Source organism: Impatiens glandulifera, chromosome 4 (genome assembly GCF_907164915.1).
Source record: "Impatiens glandulifera chromosome 4, dImpGla2.1, whole genome shotgun sequence".
Taxonomy (NCBI): Eukaryota; Viridiplantae; Streptophyta; class Magnoliopsida; order Ericales; family Balsaminaceae; genus Impatiens; species Impatiens glandulifera.
In genome coordinates, this window is record NC_061865.1 from 61,684,123 (window position 1) to 61,704,182 (window position 20,060).

Sequence of the window (20,060 nt, forward strand, 5' to 3'; positions counted from 1 at the left end):
GATACAAAAAAATATTTATGAATTGGGCATTGTGTAAATTAAGGGACCTCCTCCTCCTCCTCTAACAAAACCAAATAACATTAATTTTCCCAGGAATCAAAAGAATATATAGCTGCTGTTGAAATCCTTGTACACTTTTAACCAGTCTATCAATAAATAAAAATATATATATATATAGAGAGAGAAGAAACACACAATAATAATAATAATAATAATAATGATAATAATAATAATAATTAATAGCATGCATTTGATATGATCACCCACCATCTTCTTCTTCACAATGCAAAGCCGTCTTAATATTTAGAAGCGTACAGGAAATGAGAGAACTGACAGACTCCACAGATTCCATTGTGAGTTTAGCACTCGGGGAGTTGTTTGTGAGGACTTGGAACGCCAAGTTAAGCAACGAGCCTCCTTCCGAGCTCTTCTCTTCTTGCCTCGTGCTGATTACCAATGGCCTCGATTCTATTCCGTCCGGTAAAATTGAGAAGCCCGAAGATAATATCACAGTGTTGCTAGAGTCGCACCCGGTCATCACCGACTGCATGTCTACTATGTCCACGGGGGCGTAAACCACTGTCGACTCGTAAACGTTGGTAGAGCTATCTTGAATTATCCACATGTTGTTCTCATCCTTGGTCTTCATCATCTGATCATCATCATAATTAATCATTGCAGTCACATATCATATATATATATAGGACCTATCTATTTATTATATTATAAGTAGCTAGCTAGCCAGTCAATTAATTGACCTGTATTGTGACTGCCTTTCCTCGATCCTGTCCTTTGGCCAAGTTTGCAATGGATTGTGCTGGAATACCATTTGACATGATGTCCCACTACAGTTTACAAGATTAATGGCAAATCAGTTTAAAAGATATTATTATTATTATTATTATAATCATTTTTTACTACTTTCTTTCTAGTGCCATGATTCCCACTTGATTGAAGACTAGTCTTATATCATCTAATTAAGCTATGCTATTCTGAGGGGGGATATATTATTACTCTAGAGTAGGAAACAATTGATCATTTGTTTTCACCTGAATTTGGTTGTGTTCATATATAATATATATGAGACTTAATATATATCCACAAATATTGGACACCTAAGAGACTTGGTGTCATTGTTTAGTGACAATTTTTGGACTAACAATATATAAGGTCAAATATGAACAAGAGATTTTGGTATATATTTTTTAGGGAAATGGAAAAAGGAAGTCAAACCTCATGCCTGCGTGTTTCATCTCTCAAGAAGTCGAAAAGAACATGTTGAGACACGGGTAACCATGCAGATGACACCGCACACAGGATGACCCCTAGCGGCTCGCCGGGGTCATTCAAGTTCTTTCTTGAACTGATGCGGATGTCGTCTCCTGATTTGCTCGAAACCTTAGTCCAGGTATGGTAGCTTGAAGCACCAATTGCACGACAGAAACTCCAAGTCATTCTCTGTGCCAACTTCAATATGCTCTTCCTACCAGCCAATGTGGCCACACCTGTGAATTGAATATTGATTCGTAATTACCAACCACGCTTTTTATACCACTAGGCACTAGCTAGCAGGTTATTTTAATTGCATATAAATATAAAAAACAATAGTACAATTAATTAATTAATTAATTAATTAGTTAATACCGGTTGAGTCCTTTGTTGGGACATTGGTGGCCATGAAAAACACAAGCCGCTCGCATTGTTGCTGCAGTGTTGCGACCCAATGCCTCGCACCAAAAGCCATGCCGCTATTAACGATCGATCGATACAGTCCGGGAACAATGCTTTTCTGGCATTCCAAGTGTTCCACCCATGTCACCTACAGACAGATTCATTATTAAGAAGACTCTCTAGCTAGCTAGCTAATAATGAATATTGGTGACTGACATAATAAAAGAAAAATTGTGATTACGTATGTACCTTGCAATGACCATTTGTCTTATCCTCAATAATGCAACCAGATGCCCGTTTTCGACATTTGACCAGCGATGCATCAATGTTGTCTTCTACTTTGTCTATAGAGACATCGACAATAGCCCATTGCTCTGCACTCAACTGCTTACAATAGCGGACAAAATACACTTCTCGACTGGGCACCAGAGGTGTGAGCATTTGTAGTTCCGCAAACATCTACACAATAATACCCATGACGTGAAAAATCATGAGAACTTGTGGCTATATTATATATATATATATATATATATATATATATATATATATAGAATCAAAAGCTAGCATCATTTATTTTGGTAATGTTTCCATATACTAGGAGGGGGTTTATTCCATGGAGGCCATTACCATGACTCCACTTCTTCAATTAGCTAGCTTCCCATGGAACATATATATATATATATATCAAACTAAAATAATAATATTATATGTTATACTTACTAATTGAACAGCACCATTCCTATGAGGTCCTTCGCCATTGCTAATGACATCAACAGTAGCTGCCTTTGAGATAATGCACGGGAACATCTCTCTCCATTGATTCTGCAACACAAATTTAGGAAAGGTTTTTTAAACTATTTATGATGAAATATTTAATTAATCATGATCACTTTAATTTATAAATAATCTTAAAACATTTTATGGATCATCTTTTTTTACCACATCCATGAAACTCTGCAGCAGTCGAGGAAGATCGACGAAAACGACACCAGTGTCTCTGGAGGCTTCGACGGACCTTTTCGGCGGCCGTCCATTGGCCGAATTCTCCAACGAGAACTCTCTCCTATATTCGTCGTAGTTGAGAATTTCACGGCCCGTCTCCACACTGCGTACCCAAAGAGGCTCGCCTGCTGTGGCCATCGTCTTGAGCTCTTCCATGGCTTGATTAACAATCTCTGTTATCCTAGACTTCTCAAGCCCAAAAATGCCAGTGTAAAAATCTAATGAACTCCGGTTCTCTTGTTCGTTTCCAGCTGAGGTTGGCGACATTCCCGAGGGATACTTTCCTATGGCTGCTCGAAGTTTTTCGATCTGCCGCCAAAACAATAAAATAAATGTTTAATAAAAAACTACAGGAGTGGAAATGAGTTCGATTGTTCAAGTTTTTTTAATTAATGGTTTGAACAACCTCGGCCTTGAGTCTGGAATTTTCAATACGAAGCTGTTGTTCTTCGGAATTAGTGATGGGAGCAGCATCCCCTGCTGCTGCTGCGGCGGCTGTGGCAAATCCACAGTTTGGGCAGCCGGCTTTATTTATGGTCTCTCTCAGCTTCTTATTTTCATCCATTTGTTTCTCCATTTCTGTTTTCAGAAGAGAATTCTCATGGCGCTCTTGTATGGCCTACAAACAAATTAACATGTTTAAAATGGAGAGTGGGCAATGAGTCTACTATATATATATATATATATGGTGATTTTTCTTTTCAACTATATATATATATATATATAGTCTAAAACAAATGTTAAAGCTCACTTGAATATATGTGTGTTTTTTTTCTTTTATAACATGATAAACCAATGTAAGCGTACGATAGTAGTTATTAATTACTAGCATTTTGTTTTCAAAAAACGTTGTTGTAAAGTGTAATGACCTTGATTTGGGTCCGACGATTTTGAAACCAGAACTTGACCTGTCTGGCAGAAAGACCCAATTGCTTGCTCAGTTGTTGCCTCTGCTTCTCATCCGGGTGGGGTGATTCTTTGAATAAGCTGCCAGTTTTCATGTAACCAGGTAAATTAATTAAAGTGATGTCCCTCCCAATTCCCATCCCATGCATGTTATATATATATATATATATTATGTGTATCATCATCATGTATGTATGTATGTATGAATAATGCAGAAAAGCAAAGCAAAGCAAAACAAAGCACTAATTAATTAATTAATTAATTAATTAAGGTGGAAAAGAAAGAAAAAACTTAATTACGTTTCCATTTCTCTGATTTGCTCGGCGGTGTGGCGATGATACTTTTTCCTCTTCTTTTTCTTGTTCTTATCAGCTCCATCTTCATCATCTTCGGCATTCTCTCCGTCGCCGTCGAACTCGTCATCCGATCGCGATCTCACCGGACCGGAATTCTCGCTGCTGATCTCTACTGTGGACTCGTCTCTCCTGATCAGTCCTCCTCCTCCTCCTCCTCCTCCTCCTCCTACGCTTCCTTCCTCTCCCTCTTCTGCTTGAGCGTTCTCAGCCACGGCCGCAGCTGCCGCGGCACCACGTCGGAAAATCCCAGCCTGAGAAAGAAGAAATTAAACTTATTACTGTCGATGAATGGATGAATGAATGGATGAATGAATGAATGAATTCATCCAAAAATAGAGAGAGAGATAGAGATAGGTAATTTTGAAGTACGAGGCTGAGAGAAAGAGCGGGAGAAGCGAAGAAATCTTTGGTACGAGAGTTGGGAGGATTCGACATGTCGACGCCGGCCATCATAGTTCTGGGTCTTGGTTAATGAAGAGATTGTTTTATGGAGAGGAGAGGAGAGGAGAGGAGAGGACTTCCACATACAGAGAAAGAGAAAGAGAGAGAGAGAGAGTGGTAGGTGGGTCAGACTGAGTTAAGGATATAAAACAAAGATATGCTAAACTCTGAATTCTCATCGCTTCCTAACAAACATAGAAAGAAAGAAAGAAAGAAGAGGCCGGTAGGAGTTGACCGTTAGATTTTAGAGACAGACAGATAGATAGATGGTCAATATATATATATATATATATATATAGTTAGAGATCGAAGAAATTATTAAGACTCAACTAACTAACTAACTATTAAGCCGATCGAGCCGAGCAAAGATGTAGCTGACCCATGCATGGTTGACAACTTCATGATGATATGGTCAAAAGTCAAAACCTACCTTCAAAACTCACTGTCAAACTAACTAGCTAGCTAGCTTATTATTGTTGAGCCCAATATAAATAAAAATGGCTAGCAAGTACTCAAATATTTTTTGAATCACATTCTTAAATTTTAATTATTAATATATATTAATCAAATTCAAATTGTGTTTGATGATGTATAGGTTTGTGATACATTAATTAATTAATTAATTAATTAATTAATTAATTAATTATGCCAAAGTCTCATCCAACAGTCCAAGCAATTAGGAGACTTTCAGATTCTTGCCTCTTTAATTTTTTATTTGTGACTATATCCCATTTATATAGGCTAAAGCAGTGAATGCAATTAATGGCTTTGCATCCAAGTTCTTAATTTCCTCCTCGATCTCTTCTGTAGTAATCCTACCAGCAGTTTTCTATTATATATATATATATATATGATTTTCTCTCCTGTCTTATTATGAGTAGTAGGTTTGGTTGAATTATTGAATATTGATCAAGAAAGAGTAACACTCAAGCCACTTTTCCCTATTTTCTCTTAATCAATATTAATCTAATTTTATAAATAAAAAAAAACAAAGAATTCTCAGATTCCTAACTGTATTTAATAATTGGCATGAGACGGCTGCCAGTACTCACACTTTAATATATATATATATATATATTATAATATTTGTCACAAAAAAGAGACAAATATAAACAAAGACTTTACACAATTATGTAGCCTTCCAAATCCAATGGTGTAAAACTAATAAAAATTTAAACTGCCAAAATTATCAATAGAAAATAGCCGAGTACTCACACTTTATGGCTACTAAAAATTTTAATAACTAAATGAAGCTTAAGAAAGACGGAAGAGACATATATTGTTAGACTAGAATATATATGATTTTGGTCATGAGCTAGGTGTCTATATATATATATATATATATGGTATCTCAAATTCCTAATTAATTCAGATAATACAAGTATAAATATGATTAAAATTTAATCTTGTATATAGTCGAGGACAAACTCTATGAATAATGAACATTAGAAAACGTGTCATTATGTTCATCATTATTCTATTTACTATTATTATTTTTTAACTAATAACAAAAAGCAAATGGGTAACCAACAAACAATCAGACTCCTCTTTGACCAAATGGGTTTATTGTATCTCATTATTATTGTTATTGCTTCTGACCTTCAACTTATGTAAGAAAACATTTTGCATATATATATATATATATATATATATATATATATATATATATATATATATATATATATATATATAATTTCTCCTCTATATGTATTATGAACTAAGCAACAGCTAGCATATAACTAGAGCGTTTGACAGCAGCAGATTCAGTCAATTGATCATTACTTTCGATGGAGAAAATGTATATAAATGGTATAGAGATATACTTGTTTCTATAATTTTAGCCAATTATTTTATATTCATCACTATTTACAAATAGGTTCAGCATGTGTCCTAAAATGTATAAGAGAAAAATAAATAATTAAATATATATAAAAAAGCACAATTTGTAGTTTACTTATATATACAAAAAAATTTACTTGGGATGTATTTTAGCAACACATAGCCAATTAGCTAGCTAGATTATTCCGTTGAGATTATTTGCATTCAGCTGATAAAGCACATAGTTAGTTTTTGTTAACCTTTTTTATTTGGAATTTCAGAAGACTTTTATTATAATTATTATTGTATGTTCAGTGTATGATGTTTTACACTGCAGCAGTTTTGGTAGTTAAGAATGGTAGATAGCATAACATAGCATGATTCTTTTCAAATTGTATCTCTTTATCCTATCCTCACATCTTGTGGGGCCTCCATTAAGGAAAGCAGAACAAGAGTGTCTTAATTAATTAATTAATCTTTTATTGCTTAGGTTTCAAGGTAATTAATTCCCAATGGGCTGCTGCTGCTGCTGCTACTTGTGACAAGGCAAGCTAGGAAGCAAATTAAGCTATAATTAAGCAGAAGAAAAAGGAATTAGCATACACTATAATTAAACATAATCTACATTACCAATGCAGACTACTACTAATAACTTGCTTTTTGATCGATCCCAATTTAGCCAGCCAGCCTACACCCTAATTAATTAATTAATTAATCTGTATTATCAAATTAATGGTTTTCTACTTTTCAGTCTCGTTTCCAACAGTTTAATGTACCACTACGTACACAATATAGAATCATTTGATCAGGAAATCAATTAACCTCTGGTTCACACATGTTCAGTGCCGTTGACAAATTTCAGGAAAGCAGTGTTACTAAAAGAGAGAGGGGAGGGAGATAATAAATAATGTGACTCTCAGACAGACAGACAGACAGACGTACTTGCCTCTTAGAGGCTGCTTAAAAAATTATAAATCCTTTTGATTGCTTGCTTGCTTGCATGTAAATATAAAATCAATTTTAATTAGTACTCTACCAGAAATATTCAGCCAGCTACCAAAGCGACTCATAACAAGAGAAATGATCTGCAGTGAACCACGGTTGAGAAATGGGTCCAACAATGAATTAAATCATGACACTATACATAGTTTGGAATATTTATCTATTGTATCCATCTATTTCTGGGGAATGGTTGGTTGTTGAAGAGTAGCTGAAATGAAAGTTCTCAGATTCAGATGAAAATAACACCAATTTTGATGTCACTTATTCATGAATTATATAATGTGTTTCACAACAAGGCTTGTACTTGTAAGAAGCAGCTAACAATTTCAAAGAGAGGGGTGTGTGGCATATTGTCCTACAAACATTTATTACTTCTTACTTTTTCTTTTTAAATGGTCCATCTATATTAAAAATGATGATAAGAATCGTTTAATTAATTAAACTCTGGCACATCCACAAATAGGCCTCTCTCTAGGAGAGAGTCTAACATGGTAGAGCAACTGTGGTTCATTCACCAATAGGTCCTATGAAAAGAAACAACTAACTAAAATGAAATCAGCAGAACTGAATTTGAGAAAGCTCATTAAAATGAGCTCAAACAAACTAACAATGAACAATGCACATGGGAAAAACAAGGAACAAGCGTCTGGTTAGGCCAATTGAATATGCTAAGGTTTGCACGCATCCTCGACTTATTTAAGAAGTTGTCCTATACGGTTCTTATAAAAACAAGGCTTCTTTTTAAGTGATTAGGCGGACCCAAATTCATTTAGTGCCCGGACTTTGTTTATAAGTGGCAAAGTGTAGGCCATACACAATATCTTGATCAAATTGAAGTTCTAAATCTAATATCATCCTTGGAAGATAATAAAATGTGAAAGTTCAAACTACGGCTAGCTGAAAACAAAAGGCCAAAAAGTTCAAACAAATCTACCAGTCCACAACCAACTTTCATTCTATAGTTCAAATGTCTATCCTATTTAGGAATCATTTGAAACTTTAGCTGGCGTAAGAAGATTGGATTTCTTCCCACATGTGATTGATACACATTTCCTAATATGCATATAAAGATTATTATCTCTTAGAGTTTCAGATATCATGGAAAGACATTAAATTACGAAGAAAGATATGAAAATTTGATCTAGGCCAATTAGGAAGGCCAGACTGTCTCCAACAAGTTCTGAGAACTAGAACATACTCCATCTGTAAAGTGGGATAAGGAAGTATTTGGGAAGAGAGCAAGAACAATAATCCAAAAATAAGCCTCTAAGATAGAGTACAGAGAAATATATCTTAGAAAATTGTCATCATTGACAATTCAGAAGAAAAATACTATTAAAAAGCAGCGAGTTGATTTGGAGAAATTACGAAGACTTTCATGAAAAAGGATTGTTTTGGATTTTCTTTTTAAATGAGTCTATTTATAGATTCTAAACCTTTTTTTTCTGCATGGCCAACAAGTAAAACGGAAGTATTGACACAAGATAAGCTCAAATGCAAAGGGTTCGCAATGGCTAGAAATGTATATGAGCAATCAGAACTACGTAGAATATGATTTGTGAGGTGCTCAAGGTTAGTTGGTTATGTGAAGGTCAGTTAGGGGATTTTGGGATCAATGGATTAGTTGGGAGAAAACAACAGAACTCAAAAAGGGCCGGAAAATGATCTCGATTGCTCAATGGGGCGAAAGAAACAAAAGAACATTTGACAAGGATAAACTAAAGGGATTGGTCTTCACATCCTTTTCATCTTTCTTAAAAGGTGGGAGCGTCTCAGGCTTGGAAGCTTTCAGTATCGCAAATGAGATGATCAATAGTTAGCTTCTTTATTTTGCCCTAACAGTTAAATTTCTTTTGGCATAAGGATGTTTTTGAGGCATGAGAGTAATCCTTCTGTTACTCTCAGCTTTTGAGGAATGAGAGGAACCTCTTTGTACTCTCAAATTTTTTGTTGTAAATAATATATTTACCTTAAAAAACCTGTTTTGAGTCCATAGAAGTAAGCTTTGAATCATTTGGGAAACTAAAACAGTCTCTAAATCCTTATCAAACTTAATTAGCATGACAAAAAGAATTCTAAAATCTTATATCTTCAAGGTATCAACTATTCTTTTCTTGGTTGTCAACCTATCATCATTTGTGTCATCAATACCAAAGAGTGACACATAGCTTCTAACCGGAAGAAAATTTTTGTTTCATGAAGTATATTGTCCGAGTTGTCCTTAGTCTCAAATGGAATATATTCATCTAGAGTTGTATGTAAAGGACTAACCAAGGGGCAATTGTTAAAATCGTTTGGCAATCAAATCTGGTGATTGTCGGTCAGAGTTCATTGGCCAAACAAGTGTTGTGGTTTATGACATCCATGCCATGAAGTCCTTTTGTCCCTGCACAAGATCTCTCTCTCCAACTTCTGTTGTTTAAAACGGGACATATGTGGAATTGACAACTTTTCCTTTGGTCTCAAATCTCTATAGCTAGTTTGGAACCTTTGCAAAGAGTTGCACTGGATCCAAATTCAGAGGATCAGATTGACAACAGTCCTAGCTAGATCTATCTCTTGTTGAGATTGCGAATGATGGGGCCTCTTTCCCCTGTCAAAATTATCTTCTCTGATCAACCCCCTTGAGATAAACACAATTTATATATATATAAAAATAATGAAGCTCATTTCTTTATATTATTCTCATATATATATGCGTGACTACTACAGGACCACACAACCAGAGTTATCATGAAGCGAGGGGACACTTATTGGTCTCCAACTACAGAAACATGGTGTAATGATTTATTTGTAGTTAAAAAAAACTACACAGAGATGATTTGATTTGGACTTTGTAGTTAAAAAAAACTGTGTCTAGGTATTTATTCCCCTTGGAAAAGGATCCTTTTTATTCACGTACGTACTATGAATGCGGACACAGAACAGGTTATCTAGTATATTGTTTGTCTGTATATGTGGAGTTCAAATTACCAATTTATGTGGCCTTGTAATGTTGATTATGTTGTATACATACATTGAGAGAAATCTATATATATATATCTTTGAAAGTTAGAACACGTACTATAGACAATCTTCTTAATCTTTCTGTGTACATGACATGAGAGAAGGAGGAATCAAATCGAATTACAAGTAACCAAAGAGATAAAATTTTGTGAATAAAATATGGATTATATATATATATATATGTATATATATATCCACCACGTACGTACAGAAAAATCCAATTTGAAAACCTTGTTAGAATGTACTACATACAGGATGCAGTTGTTGATGGTAACAATTGAATTGAAACTGGAAGTCTACTCGATCGTACATTGGTTCCATTAATTGGCAATAAGAGATTATTGGGGGGCATTTGGAATTGGAGTCACTTGGGATGATCGATGGATCTAAGTTTGAAGTTCGCATGTGCGATATATATACAAGAAATATCATGAGAGAAAAGTACGTAGTTAGCTAGGCAATACAAGCTATAAACAATCAACAATAAGAGAGAAACGGACGTACGGACCTGCTAATTAGAAGGCGTAATGATGCAACAAATAAATTCTGAGAAACGGAAGTATATATCATTCAAGTCATGGCGCTTGCTAGCTTGGAGGGAGATGCTCTAGTCTCTACTGAGAGTCTAATTAAGAAGCAAGCTTGACTGACAGACAGACAGACAGAAGAAGTTCATCACACCTAGATCATCCTTAATGGCTGGCGTCAACTTCAAGTCAGTGCCGCGGCGCGCGCGCGGTTACTTCAGTCGAAAGAGAGAGAGAGAGAGAGAGCGCGCGCGCAACATTATATTCATACAGGCGTATTTGGTTGGGTGGCATTAATTAATCATTTTGTTTTGTTATATATTCCCTTCCTTACATTTCTTCTTTTTCCACTTTGGCCCAAAAGGTATTAATTAATTAATCTTGTCTAATAATTTCTCTAAACTTTAAAACACAAATACTGATCAAAAGTTAAGGGCCGCCCCCCTCAATATTATTAACATTTTGACTGACTGGGATGATCAAACAAACCAACACCCATTTTTTTTTCACATCAATTAAAATTCTTTTATTTTTATTTTATTAAAAATATTAATAATAAAACATGTGAAAATAAAAAATTAGACAATTTATTAATTTAAATATAAATCATTCCAACTACTACCATGCATGCAAATTAAGGACCATGAAACACAAAAGCAAGACATGTGTTTCCTTGATCTCCTCCATTATTATTAGTTCAGACAGAAAAGAAAAGAAAAGAAAGCAGAGTTTAGAAAATGGGACAGATGAGATCTCTAGAGAGCGAGCGAGCTAACCTTGAGAATAAACTTGAAACAAACTGTGAATTCACCACCAGATTCAATGTTTGCAGCCGCCTTGACCTTGAGATCGATCATCAACAACAAGCAGTTAGCGCAAACCTGCGGGAGCGCACACCGAGGCCTTTGTCAGTGAGTGAGGTCCAGTTCTAGCCCAAGGGCATGGGTACGAGTAGGTTCCTCAACCATCGGCAAGGAACTTCACAATACTTGCTACATGTTTTCATGTAGCAAATGAGTCAATTCACGTGTATATAATTCTAATAGAGATAATACTAATTGAGTTGAATTAATTGATTTGATACTAATTGATTTGATAATACTTATTTCAACTCAAATAAGTCTGAATTTTATAATGTGTTTGTTCGGTTTCATGCTTTCGTCTGTAATCAATTTTCTCAAACCATTAAAACTTTTCAGACAGATGGGGTACTGAGTTTATAAATGGAAGGGTTCGTGATTTTATGCATCTGCATGGTATACATCACCAGATTTCCTGTGCTATACACCACAACAAAATGGCAGGGCCGAACGTAAACATCGTCATATCTCTGAATCTGGTCTATCTATGTTATTTCATGCTCAGGTGCCGACTTCTCTTTGGTTTGATGCATTTGCCACTGCCGCCTATGTCATCAATAGGCTACCCTCTATGATACTTGATAACATTTCTCCCTTTCAGGTGTTATTTGGTTATCCGCCTAGTTATGATACTTTTAAGCCATTTGGTTGCCGTGTCTATCCGTATCTTCGTGACTATGCTGCTCATAAATTGGAACCTCGTAGTTGGCCTTGCGTTTTTCTGGGTTATAGCAACACGAAGAAGGGCTTTCGTTGTTTTGATCCGGACTCTTCTCGAGTCTTTATCACTCGCCATGTTCAATTCGATAAACTCCACTTTCCTTTCTCACGAGTACCATCGGTTACGAAAGTCACTAACCTAGATATCTCGACGTTTCTCGATATCTCATCTAACTCTTCTTTGGCTCCTGTCTCGGCTCCTGTTCACCCTATACATCGTGTTTCGGTTGATGACGTTGCTCGCTCACCGTCCTTGGTTCTCGATGAACCTCCTTTGGAGCCACCTATTATTGATCCTGTTGTGTTTCCTGATCCTGACATTGAGCCTCCATCTCCAGAACCACCCCAAGACATTGAGTCTCCACCTCAGGCTCCTCAGTCTATTCATCATATGATCACTCAAGTTCGCGCTGGTATTTTCAAGCCACGCTATCCAGTTGATTTATCATCTTCTGCCCTTCTCTCAGCTTTTGTGGTCACCTCTGAGCCCCGAGGCTTCAAGTCTGCTGTTAAGCTTCCTCAGTGGTTTGCTGCCATGCAAGAAGAAATTGATGCTCTTCGCTCAAACTCAACTTGGGATTTAGTGCCTCGACCTTCTAGCACTAATGTTGTTGGCTCAAAGTGGGTCTTACGTACAAAGTTTCTTGCAGATGGGTCAATCAAACGTCACAAAGCTCGTTTAGTGGCTCAGGGATTTACTCAGGTTCCTGGTTTGGATTTCCATCATACATTCAACCCTGTTGTGAAGGCGGCCACAGTCAGGATTGTCCTGGCCTTATCTGTTTAGCATGGATGACCTCTTCACCAGCTTGATGTTAAGAATGCCTTCCTGAATGGGGTTCTTCACAAGCCTATCTTCATGGCCTAGCCCCCTGGCTTTGTTGATCCTCGGTACCCTGATCATGTTTGTCGACTGAAGAAAGCACTTTATGGTCTTCGCCAAGCTCCCCTTGCCTGGTACCAACGTTTTAGCTCGTTTCTGTTCAGGCCGTTCTGATCCATCTCTATTTCATCTGCATCAGGGTAAGACCATTATATATCTTCTCGTGTATGTTGACGATATTATTGTCATAGGCAATGATCTTGCTGCCCTACGTCGGTTCATAACTGATACTGAAAATGAGTTTGCCATCAAGAATTTGGGCTCCTTAAGCTATTTTCTTGGTCTTGAGATCTCTCATTTGTTGGTCAGGCCAAGTATGCACTTGATATTATTGAGCGTGCAGACTTGGTTGAGGCGAAACCTGTTTCCACCCCATTGGCGACAGGTGAATCTCTTGTCAGTACAGATCCTTCTTTCAAGAACCCCACATTATACAGATCTCTGGTTGGTGATCTGCAGTACTTGACCATCACTAGACCAGATCTATCTTATGATGTCAGCTCTGTTAGTTAGTTTCTTCAATCGCCTACTGAAGATAATTTTTTGGCTGTTAAGTGTATCCTTCGCTATGTGAAGGGTACTCTTCATTTTGGTCTTTTGTTCACTAAGCGTCCTAACTCTCCCATCTTGGGTTACTCTGATGCGGATTGGGCTCGTTGTGTTGAGACTCGTCGCTCAACTTATGGGTACTCTATATTTCTTGGGGGGCAATCTTGCTTCTTGGAGTGCAAATAAACAACCAACTGTTGCTCGTTCCAGCTGTGAGTCCGAGTATCGGGCAATGGCCAATGCAGCTGCTGAACTTGTTTGGGTTATTAATCTTCTTCGGGAATTGAGGGCTCTTCCTCCTACTCGGCCAGTTCTGTTGTGTGATAACAAGAGTGCTATTTTCTTAAGCAAGAATCCTGTAGCACATAAGCGAGCTAAACACATTAATCTCGATTATCACTTTGTTCGTGAATTGGTCTCATCTAGACGCATTTCCACTGAGTTTGTTCCCTCTCATCTTCAGCTTGCATATATTTTCACGAAGAGTCTTCCTCGTCCGACCTTTGAGTTTCTACGGTCTAAGCTTTGCGTGTGTCTTCACCCCACGCAACGCTTGACGGGGGTAATAGAGATAATACTATTTGAGTTGAATTAGTTGATTTGATACTAATTGATTTGATTATGTATTTTAGGTAACAGAGATAATATCTTGATACTAATTGATTTGATCATGTAATTTAGGTAATAGAGATAATATACTGTATTTTAGGTAATAGAGATAATACAATATCCTACGGGTTTATATATATATATATGTGAATATACATACTCTCACCAAGCACATATGTTGATTTTTCAATCTTCTTACATATTCTGTCAAATTCCAAAATAAATAATTAATTAATATATACGAATTAATTGCAAGACGACAATAACAAGTAATATATAAGTACGTAGTACCGCTGATGCACAAGATTTCAGCAAGTCAAGTTGCTGCCTACCATATATATATATATATTCACAATAAGAAAGATATATGAATAAGATCAGCTAGCTAGTTAAGAAATAACTATATTAAACATATAGATTTATTACAAGTTTACACTATTTAAAATTAATTTTGTAAATTAATGCAAGACCAATCATAATCTCTTACATTATATCATTGCCAAAATTTACAAACATAGCATTATAATTAAATATAAAATAAATAAATTTCAATTATAAATTGTGTAAATCTTCTAATAAATTTCTATAGATTTATTATCTTTTATTTGGTAAATGATTATTTAATAATGATACAGGGAGCGACTGGGGATACCGACTCCACACGTGGCTGTTACGTTGGAAAAAAAAATCATTTTTTCTTTTACAAAAACAACACGACTCTTTATATTCATCTTTTCATTCCCACCAAACACTAGCCTCCTTCTCTCATCCCATTTTCGCCTTCTCTCCTTTCCCTTCAGCCTTCACTCTCTATCCATTCAACGTTCAACTTGCACGCGACTCTTTATACCTCACGGCTAAAATTTGTGTACTCTCCCGAGTTGAAGTCTCTTTTCTCTATTGAAGTATTTATGGTTCCATTCATAGTTAGATAAAATGCACTGGTAAAAAAATGACCTTTATCGACAGATATTACCGAATGTTTTATAAAACTCTCCTAATTGATCATGAGAGGAACAAATCTTTCGTTATTAAAAATAGATTCCGAGAGGGGTGTAAAACTTTCGGGTTTACTAATTAGTACCGAAAGTTCTACAATAAACTTTCGGTTTTGACATTCCAAAAAAAAAAAAAAAATCAAGTGTTGGGAGTTGGTTAATTGCGAAGGTTATTCCAAAAACTTTCGGTTTTACCTTTCCTGAAATTTTTAAATACGAAGGTTTTCCAATAAACCGTCGGTTTTGACTCATCCCAAAAAAATGAAAAAATATTCTAAGTTGGAGAATGATTAATTGCGAAGGTTATTTAAAGAACTTTCGGTTTTACCTTTTCCTGAAATTGTTAATTGCGAAGGTTTATCCTATAAATCTTCGGTTTTGACTCATCCCAAAAAAGACAAAAAAAATAAATCCTGTGATTCTTATTTCCGAAGGTTTATTGGAAAACCTTCGGTTTTAAGGAGGGTCAAAACTGAAAGTAATATGAAAACCTTCGGTAAATACCTTTATAAATACAAACCCTAATCATTCTCTTTTTCATTCGCCTCTCTTCTTTCTCTCTCTTCCGCGTCGCAGCCGCCTCCGCCGCTTCTCTTCTTCGTCTTCTTCGTCTTCTCGCGTTCCGGGTTAGATTTATTTGTTTTTTTTTTTGTTAATTATTAGATTTAGATTTATTATAATTTAGTTTATATTATCTAGATTTATGATAGTTTAGATTATTCTTTTGGTAGTTTGATTTAGATTTGTTATTGTTTAGATTAAATTTAGGTTAGTTTGTTAAATATATATGATTTTGTTAGATTTTGTTAAATGAATGATATATTTTGGTTATTGTGTTTAATTTAAGTTATATTAGATTTGGATTACGGTTATTTTGTTTGATTAATATATATATATATATATATGAAATGCATTTAGGATGGGTGAGTCATGTAAAAGTATTCGGCGTACACCAGAGAAACTGTCCCGGCCATACCAGAATTTGCTAGCAGCATAAAAAACTGTGGCACGTGAGGAAGAGGTGAGAAAAATTACGCTGGAATTGGAGCAAATCCGATTGAGGGATGCGGAAAGAAGTCAATTGTTTACTGAAATTAAAGCGGACAGGGATGAAATGACGCAAAAGTTGGAGAATCTCGAACAACAAATTGAATTCTTGAAGAGGCAGAATCAACTCCCCCCTCCTCCCTACATCTACTAATTTGTAGATTATATTATTGATTAATTATGTGTTATCTTTTCCGTACAAATGATCACATTTTGATGTGTTTTGCTTTCATAATTATAAATTATTATTATTCTTTGGTTTTGGTTTATTATTATTGTTTATGAATTATTTTCCTTTATTTATTAGATTGCCTTTATTTGAGAAAATTATAGAATATAGTATATTTTTACCTTTGTCAAAAAAATGGGGTAATTGCGAAAGGTTATTGAACAACTCTCGCTTTTGATCCTTGGTAATTGCGAAGGTTTATTGGAAAACGTTCGCTTTTGACTCCTCCTTGAAAAAATTGGAAAATATTCTAAGTGTTGGGAATATTTCAACAGGCGCTTGAAATGGGACGGACTCCATTTGTCGTTGAAGTATTCAAAAGGACCCGTACCCCCAAACCGACAAAAGAAAACCCAACCTCCGTCCCGGACGAACGCGTGTAAGAGAAAATTGTAAGTGGATTGAATTTAAATAAATTACTTATAGCTAGTTTATTTATTATTATATAAATGACAATTTATTTCAAATGTGCAGGTTGAGATGGAGGAAGTAAGAAGTAACGAACCAGAAATATCCGACTTTGAGTTGACGGAGAGAGTGTTCGGACGCAAAAAGCATGAGGGAGTATTCGGTATGGGATTAGGCATCCGACCCACACACTTTCGTGAGGATCTTCGAAGTGCCAACAATTCTCAACGAGCCACTGATCGATTGTTTGAGGAGAATCAAAGAATGGCGATGGAACTGGAGGAATTGAAGAAAAGGGATGAAGAAAAACCTCAAACGATTAATCAAATACAAGCGGAAAAGGTATAATTGATTTCAAGAATGAATAGGGAAAGTGAAAAACATGAGAAGGAAAGGTTATAATTGAATGCTAGATTAGAGAGTCTTGAAATGTTTATGCGACAATATCAACCACCTCCTCCCCCTACCAGCTAATTTTAAGACGTTTCGACTATATGAATTGATTGAATACGTTTTAATGTTAATGTAAAACATGTTGTTTGGATGATTGGTTTGGTTGAGAATTTTGGAATGATCATTTGTTTTATGAATTGATTGATTTGGCTGAACAGGTTTCAGTTGAGCACTAAACAATCGGGCTATTTTGTACATTTTGTAGAGAAAAACCAAAAGTTAAATGGAATCTTTCAGTTTTTCTTTGAAGGTCAAAACCGAGAGTTCTTCATATATCTCTCGGTTATATGTGAAAAGGAAAAACCGAGAGTTAATTGGAAAACTTTCGTTTTTTCCCTTTGAAGAAAAACCGAAAGTATTGCTATTAACTTTCGGTTTTTCCTTTTGAAGAAAAACCAAAAGTTTTGTTATTAACTTTCGGTTTTTCCCTTTCAAGAAAAACCAAAAGTTTTCCAATTAACTTTAAGTTTTTACCTTTGAAGAAAAACCGAAAGTTTTCCAATTAACTTTCGGTTTTTCTCTTGGGTATCTAAACCGAAGACTCTACGATATCTCTTAGTAAATGCCCAATTGTTTTTAACGAAAGAGTCAATACCGAGGAATTGCGAGATTTACCTTAACTCTCAGAATTGAGTCTATACCGAAAGTTATAGGGTCAAAACCGAGAGTTTTTACTCTCGTTTTTTACCCCTTTTTCACTAGTGATGTAAGATTTCTCTCATTCCCATTCTCTCTCTATTTTCCTACCCTAAAAGAGTTGTTTCAGTTGGCATGTCATATGTATCATCCAACTTTCCTTTTTACAAATTTAAGACCACTCAAATCAAAGTCCATTTGCTAGTTCCTAACAGTTGCAATCTTCTTCTCTCATTCACTAGTAAAAGGGGTCTATGACGATCATTTCCACCGATTGATATTATGAACATAATACCAATTTGTCATAATACCGATTGGTGTTTCAACCAATCGGTGAAAGCCCCCTATATAATACCGATTGCTTTAAAAACCAATTGGTATAGGCCCTAAAATTCCCACGAATCAATGGCACCAACTTTGGCGCGTTTATCAAGTAGTAGTATCGATTGGTTTTCAAATCAATCGGTGAAAGTCCATACCTAATATCGGTTGTAGATAAACCAATCAGTAATGCCTATAAAATTATCAAAAACAACTCGAGAGCTTCCCCTGCTCCCAATTTCACTTTCCTTCTTCTTTTTACCCTAGCGATCGTCGTCTTGCTTGTGCGTCGTCCCTTTTCGTCACCATTCGTCCAAAGATTCTAATCGGCAAGATCTTCTTCGTTTAGGTTTAGGTTTCCAAGATTTAACTAAATAGTTGTGGTTGAATTAGTTGGTCTTTCATTTTGTTGTCGCCGATCCAAAACCCTTATTGTTGCCGTCTGAAAAGCGACTGAAGAAGATCCTACTACTTCCGTTGATCCGATGATCCTCCCTTAAAAATATTTGATGTCATTTCATTGATTGAAACCAGAAGAAGTTTATAACGACACTAGTTAGAAATGTCGAATCATTGTCTAACCCTATTGGCTTGTGAATATATAATATTGATTCACTTCACTAGTAAAAAATGCTTATTAAGGAGGGTAGAAACTCTCGAAGAAAGGTTGTATTCCTTCGATGAAAGAAGTCATCGATGACGATAAACGCTCTCGCCGTGTCTCGGTGATAAAACTGTTGGTGAAAAAAAGGACATTTGCGAGTGCATCAAAAGTCCTCAAAGATAATTTATAGCCGAGAGCATATAAAGCTCTCAGAAATAACTTTAATAGAACGATTTCAGAATGTAATTGTCTAACATAATTTCCTAATATATATATATATATATAACAACTAATTCTATCGGGAAATTTGATCAAATGACCCTCAAAAGAGGGTCATTCCCACAAATAACCTCAGAAATTCCAGTTTTTATTTTTAACCTTTTTTTTATAATTTTGGACTGTTTTAACCTTTCTATTAATTTTTTTCCTTCCTTTTCCTTTTCCCCCCTTTCTCTTTCTGTCCGTTTTCTTCCCCATTCTTTTTCCTCTCTTTCCCCGCGACGATTGCTCTCCCCACGATCCACACCCACCGACTCCCCAGCCCCAACCGACTCCCCCACGATCGTCGGATGACTACCCCTCGAGCCCAAGCCCTAGTCGGACGATCGCCAAGCCCCCAAAGACGCTGAGCCCCGATTATTCTTGAAGAGTAGTAGAAACTAGGCTTTGTATGGATTAGGAGAGCTTCCTCAGGTTCTTTCACATTCTATTCTTCCTTTCTCATTCTTTTTGTAGATGTCTTCTCTTATTAGTTAATTTCTTCTGTTGTTTTATTTGGCCCTTGACAAATTTTCTAATCATTCAGGTGTTTGCTCGTCTTAGTGTTGTATATGGTGGAACTTAAATGTTGAACAAACATGAATGCAAGGTGCCACCTCCTTGCAGAAACTAGCTTGGGATTGTTCTCCCTATAGGAATGCTTCATTTTGGAGAGATTTTTGAGTTCGAAAATTACTAGTTTATCATGCAGACTTGGAGTTGGACATAGGAAGACTTTAAGGAGGACGCTGAGCC

At 35.9% G+C, this 20,060-nt stretch overlaps 1 protein-coding gene across 1 annotated transcript; it reads right to left on the reverse strand.

Moving 5' to 3' along the window:
• Positions 1-62: 62 nt before the first annotated feature.
• On the reverse strand, positions 63-4,459 carry LOC124937045 (homeobox-leucine zipper protein GLABRA 2). The gene is made up of 11 exons (XM_047477559.1): positions 4,305-4,459; positions 3,879-4,186; positions 3,543-3,660; positions 3,080-3,292; positions 2,611-2,982; positions 2,392-2,493; positions 1,921-2,130; positions 1,645-1,819; positions 1,234-1,505; positions 759-845; positions 63-652 (listed from the first exon to the last, which is right to left on the reverse strand). Exons 1-11 carry the CDS (start codon positions 4,386-4,388, stop codon positions 260-262), a joined length of 2,334 nt encoding a protein of 777 aa, XP_047333515.1. The 5' UTR covers positions 4,389-4,459; the 3' UTR covers positions 63-259.
• Positions 4,460-20,060: the final 15,601 nt, after the last annotated feature.

What these genes read in the sequence shown, in the direction of transcription:
- LOC124937045 (XM_047477559.1), bottom strand. Translation starts at nt 4,388, where the DNA reads ATGATGGCCGGCGTCGACATGTCGAATCCTCCCAACTCTCGTACCAAA. An exon ending in ATCGTCGGACCCAAATCAAG is followed by an intron (nt 3,293 to 3,542) that starts GTCATTACACTT and finishes ATTTGTTTGTAG; the next exon opens with GCCATACAAGAGCGCCATGA. An exon ending in GGAATGGTGCTGTTCAATTA is followed by an intron (nt 2,131 to 2,391) that starts GTAAGTATAACA and finishes ATTATTGTGTAG; the next exon opens with ATGTTTGCGGAACTACAAAT.